The 11458-nt window shown below is 42.9% G+C and overlaps 1 protein-coding gene across 3 annotated transcripts in view; it reads left to right on the forward strand.

Annotated features, from left to right (window-relative positions):
- GRHL1 (grainyhead like transcription factor 1) overlaps positions 1-11458 on the forward strand; it is a 52198-nt gene that overhangs the window by 26110 nt on the left and 14630 nt on the right. For all 3 annotated transcript variants that reach the window (XM_017525371.1, XM_017525375.1, XM_017525384.2), the window contains one exon: positions 10562-10720. In XM_017525371.1, coding sequence (XP_017380860.1) covers positions 10562-10720 — 159 coding nt within the window. The remainder of the gene's footprint in view (positions 1-10561; positions 10721-11458) is intronic.

Here is an 11458-nt window from a genome sequence, read left to right on the forward strand (position 1 = left end):
CGCTCTGTTGACCAGGCTGGAGTGCAGTGGCACAATCTTGGCTCACTGCAACCTCTGCCTCCTGGGTTCAAGCGATTCTCCTGCCTCAGCCTCCCAAGTAGCTGGGATTACAGGCACGTGCCACCACACGTGGCTAATTTTTTATGTTTTTGGTAGAGACGGGGTTTCACCATGTTGACCAGGTTGGTCTCAAATTCCTGACTTCAAGTGATCCACCTGCCCCGGCCTCCCAGAGTGCTGGGATTACAGGCAAGGGCCACCACGCCTGGCTGGAAGAAATTTTTAAAATGAACAACATCCTTGCCTTCAAGGGCCCTAGGGAACTTACTACCTGCAGTTTTACAGGTACAGGAGTTAAACAGAGGTGAATGTCAGGTTCTCGCTCCTTCCTGTCCTTGATCCAGGTAATGACCTTGACTGAGGTGATGAGAGTATAGAGAAGTGGTCATTTCCCTAAAGGATCTCATAGTCTGGTGTTTTAGTCAATTTTCACACTGTTGATAAAGACATACCTGAGACTGGGTAATTTATAAAGAAAAAGAAGTTTAATGGACACACAGTTCCATGTGGCTGCGGAGGCCTCACAATAATGACAGAAGGCTAAAGCCGTGTCCTACATGGTGGCAAGAAAGAGAGAATCAGAGCCAAGCAAAAAGGGGAAACCCTTTATAAAACCATCAGATCTTATGGGACTTATTCACTACCATGAGAACAGTATGGGGGAAACCGCCCCTATGATTCAGTTATCTCCCATGGGGTCTCACCCACAACACATGGGAATTATGGGAGCTACAATTCAAGATGGAATTTGGGTGGGGACATAGCCAAACTATATCATCTGGCCTTACAGGGAATTTGAGGGAAGGAAAAAGCTACTTAGTCCAACTTGGTAAATGATAAAATGGAACTGTACACAGAGTGCCATGGACACAGCTGAGAGCGTGAGGGATTGCCTTTGGGCAGATGAGGGGATGATCAGAGAAAGGGTGTATTCATTGGTGCTGGGTCTTTATCCATTAGGGAAATGCATGTCAGTAGACAGTGGAGGAAAGGGTATTGTAGACAATGGAGGAAAGGGTGTTTTAAAATTGAGGGGCAGAGAAAATGAAAATCCCCAAAGTTTGAAAGTGCCTATAAAGGAGGTGTGAACTAGAATGGGCATTTGGAGCTGTATTTTGGAAGGCCTCAAGAATTTGGATTCCTTCCTTGAAACTGCAGAGAACCACTGAAGGTTATTAGTGGTTTTTCCTAGCTAGGCTCTTTCATTTTCCCAGGCAATGAGATGATGCTGCTTGGATGAGTACCTGTGACATCTCACTTGTTCTTGTGAGCAGAACACTTAGTTATTCTATTTTAATTTGAAAATTAGACCTTTAAAAAGAAAACCGGCTGGGCATGGTGGCTCATGCCTGTAGTCCCAACACTTTGGGAGACCAAGGCGGGTCATCACCTGAGGTCAGGAGTCTGAGACCAGCCTGGCCTTTAGTAGAGATGAAACCCCATCTCTACTAAAAATACAAAAATTAGCCAGGTGTGTTGACCTGTAATCTCAGCTACTTGGGAGGCTAAGGCAGGAGAATCACTTGAACCTGGGAGGCGGAGGTTGCAGTGAGCCGAGATCGCACCATTGCACTCCAGCCTGGGCAACAAGAGTAAAACTCCGTCTCAAAAAAAAAAAAAATTCAAAAATTAGCCAGATGCGGTGGGGCATTCCTGGCATCCCAGCTACTTGGGAGGCTGAGACATGAGAATCACTTCAATCTAGGTTGCAGAGGTTGCAGTGAGCTGAGATTGCGCCACAGCACTCCAGCCTGGGTGACAGCGCGAGACTCCCTCTCAAAAAAAAAAAAAAAACCTTATTAAAAAGAAAACCTTATCCAAACTGTCTTAAAGGTGCTTCATTATCAGTCTTAATGGATCTCAATATTCACTTTTTTTAAAATCTAAAGACAGGGTCTCACTCTATTGCCCAGGCTGGAGTGCAATGGCATGGCACAGGTCACTGCAGCCTCTTCTACCTCCTAGGCTCAAGCTATACTCCCACCTCAGCCTCCCAAGTAGCTGGGACTGCAGGTGCACACCACCATGCCCAGCTTATTTATTTATTTATTTTGAGATAGGATCTTGCTGTGTTGCCCAGGCTGGTCTCAAATTCCTGGACTCAAGCAGTCCTCCCACCTACAGGTGTGAGCCACCGCCTGGCCAGTGCTCAAATTCTACTCATTTGAGCAAACTATATTATGAGAGTCATAAGGAAATTATTTTCAGCATTATAGCAGCAATGTTACAAAACCATGTAAAATTCTACCTAAATTTCCCAGTGGAAAAAAAATTAAGACTAATATTTGGATGTTGAATTATTTTCTTTTTCTTTTTTTGAGATGGAGTCTCGCTCTTATTGCCCAAGCTGGAGTGCAATGGTGTGACCTCAGCTCACTGCAACCTCTGCCTCCTGGATTCAAGCGATTCTTCTGCCTCAGCTTCCCTAGTAGCTGGGATTACAGGCGCCTGCTACCATGCCTGGCTAATTTTGTATTTTTAGTAGAGATGGGGTTTCTCCATGTTGAACCGGCCGGTCTTGAACTCCCAACCTCAGGTGATTTGCCAGTCTTGGCCTTCCTCAGCCTTCCAAAGTGCTGGGATTACTACGTGTGAGCCACTGCGCCAGGCCGGATTATTTTCTTATAGGTGAATGATAATATAGAATGGGTATTACTGGCCTTGTAGTAATTTTTAAAGAGGAACAGCCTTTTTGCTAGTTCATGAAAAATACCCTGATATGTGTTACACATTTTCATCTCTTAGCTCCTGACTTCACCACTTAATGTTTTTGTAACTTCTAACTGATAAACTCCAAGTACTTTCTTTTCTGTGAATTAGGAGAGTTAAAAATATTTCTATAATTTCTCTCCACAATTAAATTCACTTGTTAAAGCTCACGTGTCTTACTACTCTTTTTAGACTAGATAGCAAGCTTTACTGGAATACGTGTCTTGGTTTGTGGTGTTGATGATAAAGCTCAAAAGGAGTGGGTGAGTTGGGGGTTTTATAAAATCGATTCTCAGTTGCTTTCCCTATACCTGCTGTAAACCTCTGATGGTGATCTCTGTTTTGAGCACACCGGGTTTTGTTTTTTTTTTTTTTATCTTTTTCCTCCTTGTTTTCTCTTTGAAGACTAACTTGGCAGAAGCAGCCAAGTGTGAACAGTGCTTATGTGGCTGCCACAGCACTTCCTGGAAGAATCATTATAAATTAATTCAAGATCTGATTTCTTGTTGGTTTCTGTGCTTGTGAACATTTGGAATAAAAGTCTGTGTTAATTTATCCTTTGATCATGTAAATCATTTTATTTTGTTTCCCTCTCCTTTTCAAACTGAGGTTTGAAAACCAAAAACGTTAAATATTTTGAAACATTCTAAGTGCATACATTATTGGTCAGGAATGAGGAACTGTCCTTAGAAAAATGGGCTAGATATTTAAAAAGGAATCTTGTAGAGAACCCTGGCCTGTTTAGCAGTTTATGTTTGTGGTTAGTTGTTTTTTCTTCTGATAATTTGGGTGGGAATATTAGTTGCTCATCTTTTGAGATTACTGTTCTAATTATTTGAATACAAACATTTTCTCAATAAGTGGGAAGGAAGTCTGAAAACAGAAAAGGTCATCTTTTGAGTTCTTAAAGTTTTATGTCAGAGATCTTTACATCTTTCTAGAGAAGGAAGGTTGTCAATCATTCAGCCTTATCCAATTCTGAAATGGGGCTTTTTTTGTTGCTGTTGTTTGTTTCTTTTTTTGATACGGAGTTTCACTTGTTGCCCAGGCTGGAGTGCAGTGGTGTGATCTTGGCTCACCACAACGTCCGCCTCCCGGGTTCAAGCAGTTCTCCTGCCTCAGCCTCCCAAGTAGCTGGGATTACAGGTGCCTGCCATGACACCCCACTAATTTTTGTATTTTTAGTAGAGATGGAGTTTCACCATGTTGGCCACGCTAGTCTCAAACTCCTGACCTGAGGTGATTTCCTCTGCCTTAGCCTCCCAAAGTGCTGGGATTACAGACGTGACCCACTGCACCTGGCCTGAGATGGGACTTTTTAAGCATGCATGTGTGCGTGCACTCCCGCATGTTTTACAGAGGAGGGGTTGGATATTTCCTCATCCATCTTTTTACCTCTTTCCCATCCTCTGTACAGATAGTTTAGTGTTTTCTGTAATCACATTGATAGTATTCATCTGCAAGATAGGAACAGTCAAAGCCTGGTTTTACCTGGATTTGGGTGAATAGCCCTGTGGTCTTGCTCACTCGGGGCTGTCCATTAGGTAGAATCCATGAGAAGTGTTAAAACTGAGGAACAGGCCAGGCGTGGTGGTTCACATCTGTAATCCCAGCGCTTTGGGAAGGCGAGGTGGGCAGATCACCTGAGTTCAGGAGTTCGAGACTAGCCTGGCCAACATGGCAAAACCCCATCTCTACTAAAAAATTCAAAAATTAACTGGGTGTGGTGGTGTGCACCTTGTAATCCCAGTTACTCGGGAGGCTGAGGCAGGAGAATCACTCAAACCCAGTAAGTAGAGGTTGCAGTGAGCCAAGATCATGCCACTACTCTCTAGCCTGGGTGATGGAGCAAGGCCCTGTCTCCAAAAAAAAAAAAAACTGAGGAACAAAGTGTGCCTATGTTGTTGCTCCCACTGGACCCAAAGAAGAGCTCTGGCTTATGTTTCTACACTCGCTGTCTCGCTGTTTCAGGTGTTGTAGACTAAAGAAGGCTGCCCTCCTGACCGCAAAGATCCCTGGAAGCTGTACTTCCCTCTGAGAACTTGCCTGGTCCCCTCCATGAGTATGGGCTGTGCTGACAGGGACAGTGTGTTTCCACAGGGGAGTGACGCATGGGCACATACTGGATGTCTTGCCAGGAAGTCACTTATGCGGAAAGTGGAAATTACAAACAGGGAAATACACTTTTTCCCTATTTACTACATTGTGATGATGTAACGATAAATTAATGTCCAAGCAACTTAGAGGATGGTTTAGATCAGTGGTCAGCAAATGACAGCTCTGAGGAACGGGCCAGCTAGCTGCCTGTTTATATGAAGCAAGTTTTATCAAAACACCACCACACTCATATCCATGGCTGCTTTTACACTATTACTGCAGGGTTGAGTAGTTGCATATGGCCTACGGATGTGAAGATACTATCAGGCCTTTTACAGAAAAATAGTTGATTCTGGTTTAGACAGGGGTATGAAAAGATATTTTATGTATCTGCATTGTACTTAGCCGTGCTTATTCACTACCCAGCATGCATGTTTCCTCCTTTTATCAAAAGCATGTGTTAAGCATATGTTATGAACCAGGCATGAGACATAGAGATGATTAAGACAGTGTCATCTCAAGGAGGTCGTCGCAGTGAGGAAGGCATCACATCATGTCCTGTGGTTCAGAGTTACAACTTCAGCCTTCAGCTGAACACACAAGTTCATCCACAAATGCAAATCCCTGTGAAATCAAACATGAGTAATAAAAATAAGCAGGAGAGTTTAATACATCTGTAATTTTTTTTCCCTGGTTAATATCTTAAGAACTCTGGAGTATTTGAGGATTTGCATGACCTTATTGAATAGCAGGGTTGAGCAGAATTGCTTTAATCTAGATCTTTCTGTTGATTACATGAACATTCTTATTTGATAGGGCTGTGCCTGTGTTATACATATAAATACATATAAAAACCTGCTGGTATACATTTAAATACATATAAAATATCTTAATTCTTTAAGGAAAGGAAACCATGTATTGGAACTTGCTTTAATTATCTCAGAGTTTTGGAGCCAAGGGAGACCTTTTGTGGATCACAGTGTATAAGCAGCTAGAACACTAACCACGTTACAGCAGTGGGTTCTAGCTTGGCCAATCACTTGAATTACCTGGGGAGCAGTCCCAAGGTCTTGACCCACTCCAGCCAATGAAATCAGAATCCCTAGAGGTGTGGCCAGGACATCCAACATCCATAAATTTTAAAGTCCTGCCAGTTGATTCTAATTCAGTCAGGGTTGTAAGCCACTATTGTACAGACAGGGTTCTGAAACTTGAGTGTGTATAGAGTTAGCTGGAGAGCTGGTTAACCTCCCTCTCCATTCCCTGAGGTTTTGGATTCAGTGAGTCTGGGGTGGGCACCAGGATCTTCATTCCCAGCAAATTCCCTTATGCTGATGCTCCCAGCACCACACTTTGAGAGCCACTGCTATATGAGTTCTTAAGTTTTACATAAGTAGTTATTGTGATGACTTTAACTGGCAACTTACGTGGTATTTTTAAACGAATATGATTTATAAAAAGTTGATTGGTACACGTATTACACAAAATTATTGTCACCAGTAAAAATAGTATTGATAATAGGATTCATCCTTTGTCAGTATACACATGTAATCATAGCCATCCAGAGGTATAGGAGTCATCTAGAGATCCACGAACTCACCCTGCCCTTTGATGGGTAAGGACCCTTGTGCTGGTCACAGCGCTAGTTAGGGACCAGCTCAGATGCTTTGATATTCAGACCTAAGCTGCTTCTCTTGGACACGTGGTTCCCCTTGTAGACTTTGGTTGAGGGTTAAACCTAGCACGCATGTCCCCTCTGCACCAGCATGTCCCCTTGATGGTCTGTGTTCTTGCCTTTGATCCTTCCTTAAGAACAGAGGCATCATGAGCATTGGCCCCATTTTCTCTTTGGCATCTTTGGCCCACTGTTCCTGTTCCTCACGTCCCTGGCCTGCTGTGCTTACGTTTCACAGCTTTGTCACTTTTTCCTGGGATGTTTGTGTATTTATCTAGGCAAGGTAGCTTTTTTTTTTTTTTTTTTAATGCTAAATTAGGACCATTGTAAACTTTCTTTAATAAATTTAGAAAACTGCCAAGTTTGGAAATAATTGATTTTTTAAAATAAGAGAAATGTATATCAGTAAGAGACCACAAATCATCATGAATGCACACCAGCATGGGGAAAGCTGTGCCAGAGCTCCATGTTTGCCCTGATCCTGGGATTTGGCCCCTGCTCATTTCTTTTTTGAATAGAAACTTGAAACTGGGAAGCGAAGGGAGGTTAGGTCTTTGGTTGGATTACCATGAAATCCTCTTGTAAAGGGAATATCACTTTGGGTCAAAGACTTCTGGAATTGTTAAGGGTAAAGTCGAACTTCCCCAGACAGCTGTTTTTAAATTAGGAATTGAGCCTGGAATGGCCTAGAAGGACAGAAAAAGTTCAGATTTTCCATCTGGTTGTAACATGAAGAATATATGGTGGTTTCGTTACTTTATGTGCTTAGTGGTGTGCATGGACTTTTTTTGTTTTAAACTTGAATGGATTCCACAGACTCTAATTACCTCTGATTTGTGGATTTGGGGATTGTACTTGAAGTGTTTTTTAAAAAAAAAAATGTAAGAAAAGATACAAAGTCGGGCCAGGCGCAGTGGCTCATGCCTGTAATCCCAGCACTTTGGGAGGCTGAGGTGGGTGGATCACAAGGTTAGGCATTCAAGACCAGCCTGACCAATGTGGTATCTACTAAAAATACAAAAATTAGTGGGGTGTGGTAGCATATGCCTATAATCCCAGCTACTTGGGAGGCTGCGGCAGAAGAATCACTTGAACCTGGGAGGCGGAGGTTTCAGTAAGCTGAGATCGCGCCACTACACTCCAGCCTGGGTGACAGAGCAAGACTCCGTCTCAAAAACAAACAAAAAGAAATCAAAGCATATTTTCTGTAATGCTGTTGAAATGTATACGTGCCACTTTTGCCTATATATCTAGATCTAGGTATTTAAATTAAAGCAATTTGCTTATTTACTGGAAATAAGTTTAAATGGAAAGAAAAATCATAGCAGGCAGGATAAGGCACTGTGCTCCATACTAGAAAGGACAAATCATGGAATATGGACTCAGCCTGCTAAATATTTACAGTCTAATCAGGGAGATAAACTATGCACATATCAAAAGGCAAACCATCCCAAGTAGGAGATCAAAGCCAGCTAATCAGGGGAGATGTTGGTTTGGGAGAGACATAGGGTGTGAAGAGGAAGGCCCTCCAATGAACCCCAGTGCATCTCTTTCTACCTTTTAAACACCATTGTGGGCTTCATCTGTACAAGAAGGACAATGGTCCCTTTTCCTGTGTGGTGAGACTGTGCCTGACATGCCCAGCACAGGTCCTGAAGCCAGGCATGCGGTGTGTGGTCCCTCTGCTGTGTGGCCAGCCCGGTGCTTGTGACCGTGTGTGGGGTGGGACTCAGGCCAGCCTTACAGATGAAGGCCAGACAGGGGAAGCTGTGGAGGTGGGTCTCCCTGGGAAGCTGTGAGTAGGAAGTGGACAAAGACTAAGGTGAGGTGGAATTGGATGTGCAGAATGTGTTCGGGGAAGTGAGATAGGCCTGGGTGGAGGGCTTGGGACAAGATCAGAGATGACTTTTAAATCTGTTAACTTGGACTCCAAGTCCTCTATCTTTTTAGGATGTGTTGGTCTTTTCCTGCTGAGAAACAGTGTATAGCCTAGAGTGAGGGTAAAACCCCCACCTCAGCATTTTGCATTTTGTATGCCTTCTAGAGAGCCATCTTTTGTCACCATGATCCTGACTTTCCTCTTCGCCCTCCCTTCCTTCTCCTTCATCTTAAAAGTTCATATAGCTGCCCCCACCCCCATTATAAGCTAAATTTCTCCCCATCTGCCCTAGTTCAGCCACTGACACCCAGTGCTGCTCTGGTGGACCCACTCTTGGTTGTTGACCCAAGGGCTATGTCAGCTCACAGGGCTTGGGTCTGAAATGGGCCAGTCTTGTAAATGGGCGTCTTTTAAAACTGTAATTCCAATAATGTCCACTGTGTGGTGCAGATGCATCAGAAATAAATTCTAAAACTGGTTGAAAGGGAGCTCAAAAACATTTTAAGAATCCAGAATTATAAAAATAGTGGGGAAACGGCACATGTTTGTTTGCTGTACATTGGTTTTCTCTAAGTAGCAGCTTCCAGTGTCGTATTAATAATGTGACTCAGTTTAACTTTTGAGAAAATGTACTGGGAGAGAACTGATTTGGATCCCAGGAGAGGAGAGAAGGGTGTGACATCTTCTGCCTTCCATTTTGAAGGTGGGGGAATGCCCCTAGATGGGTTCTTTCTGGCTCACTGCATCGCTCAGGCACATGCTAGCAGATGGAGTGAGTGTAGCCGGTGCTAACCTACTGCACTTGGAAGTCATCTTTAATACTGTACTTGTGGGCTGGGTGTGGTAGCTCCTTCCTGAAATCCAGCACTTTGAGAGGCCAAGGTGATAGGATCACTTGAGCTCAGGAGTTCGAGACCAGCCTGGGCAATATATCAGAACCCTAGCTCTACAAAAAAATACAAAAATTAGCTGAGCATGGTGGTGCACACCTGTGGTCCCAGCTACTTGGGAGGCTGAGGTGGGAGGATGGTTTAGAAGGCAGAGGTTGTGATGAGCTGAGATCATACCACCACACTCCAGCCCGGGCAACAGAGCCAGACTGTCTCAAAAAAAAAAAAAATTGCTCCTGTGGGAAGTGGTGGCCTGGACTTAGGCACTGAAAGGAAAACAGACTTTTGAAACTGTGTTGAGAAGCTAAAAGTTTGCTTGAGATAGTTTCTCTGAAGTAATTTCGTGAATGATTGAATAGTAGAACTATTGCTTAAAGAATTGGATTCTTCTTTTCTTTTGTGGACATAGACCTGCCAGCATAACATCTTCCTGCATTATTTTAGGAAGTTTTGACCACATCTGTGTGGAACTTCTTGAATGAGGAACACATTCCTGAGTGTTGAATGATCATTAAGTTATTAGTCCATTAACAAACTTTACCACTTTTGTCTTAGTTTTAACCTGGGCATATAAAGAATCCAATTGTGTTTAAATAAAAGACCCTTGCACTGATATTTCCATACCTAGAAAGGAGTATGGAAATAACTGTAAATTATAAATTATTCCTTGAAGACTGGGCCCAATGTTACTTGATAACCAAAAGATTAATAAGAGCAAACTGGAAAGAAATGAGGACTGTTTAGTCTGGATAAGGCAGAGATTGAGAGTGAACTTTATTGGAATCTTATAATCATAAAAATTGTGGATTAGAGGAACACTGATTTCATAAGTTCTAAAATATTAGGACATAGAGTACTACCGGTTATCCTAAGAGGTTGTGTCAACATAAATATAGGTGGATTCCCAGGAAGTTTGTACTGCAGAGGGAGCTATGCTATTGGTAACTCTGGAAAATGACATCAGAAAAGCTAATCAGCCTCTTCCACAGTCCTAGCGGATATTAAATAGAGATTCTGGAAGGGAACGTAAGCAGAGGTTCAGTGCTGCCGACTCTTCCTCCTCTTTAAGATCTATTTCTGTGACCAAAAGCAATTTTAAAACAAACCCCTGATCGCCGTTTTTTAAAAACTTTTTTTTAAAAAATGAGAAGCTGAACTTCTCATTTAAAATGGACTTGAGTAATTGGAGTGATGCTAATATTTTCATGAGCTGTGGCCTGTTGCTTATGGAACCTCCTCTTCTCTTTGCAGGTTTTCATCTCTGTGAACTGCTTAAGCACAGATTTCTCTTCCCAGAAGGGAGTGAAGGGGTTGCCTCTTAACATTCAGATTGATACCTATAGTTACAACAACCGCAGCAACAAGCCTGTGCACCGGGCCTACTGCCAGATCAAGGTCTTCTGTGACAAGGTAAAATCGGCAGGGATGCTTGGAACAAGAGTTTGAGACACACTCATGGAAAAAGACCAGGGTGTCTTTAATATTTGATATCAAAATGAGAATATAGCTGTAAATAGAGAGTAGCTTTTTAAATTTTATTTATTTATTTATTTTTGAGACAGAGTCTTACTCTGTCGCCCAGGCTGGAGTGAAGCAGTGTAATCTCGGCTCACTACGACCTCTGCCTCCTGGGTTCAAGCAATTCTTATGCCTCAGCCTCCCCAGTAGTTGGGATTACAGGTGCACACCACCATACCCAGCAATTTTTTTTGTATTTTTAGTAGAGACGGGGTTTCGTCATGTTGCCCAGGCTGGTCCCGAACTCCTGAGCTCAGATAATCTGCCTGCCTCCGGCTCCCAAAATGCTAGGATTACAGGCACGAGCCACAGCGCCCAGCCTTCATTGAAGATGAGGTTTCACTCTGTCACCCAGGCTGGAATTCAGTGGTACAATCACTGCTCACTGTAGCCTCAACCTCCTAGGCTCAAGCAATCCCCCAAACTCAGTCTCTTGAATAGTTGGGACTATAGGTACATGCCATCACACCTAGCTAATTTTTTAAATTTTTTGTAGAGATGGGGTCCCACCATGTTGCCCAGGCTGGTCTTGAACTCCTGGCCTCAAGTGATCCTTTCATTTCGGCTTCCCAAAGTGTAAAAACAGCAAAACAGCTTTTTTTTTTTTTTTTTTTTTTTTTTTTTTTTTTT

The sequence above is a fragment of the Cebus imitator genome, unplaced genomic scaffold (assembly GCF_001604975.1).
Source record: "Cebus imitator isolate Cc_AM_T3 unplaced genomic scaffold, Cebus_imitator-1.0 Scaffold1, whole genome shotgun sequence".
In the NCBI taxonomy this organism is placed as follows: domain Eukaryota; kingdom Metazoa; phylum Chordata; class Mammalia; order Primates; family Cebidae; genus Cebus; species Cebus imitator.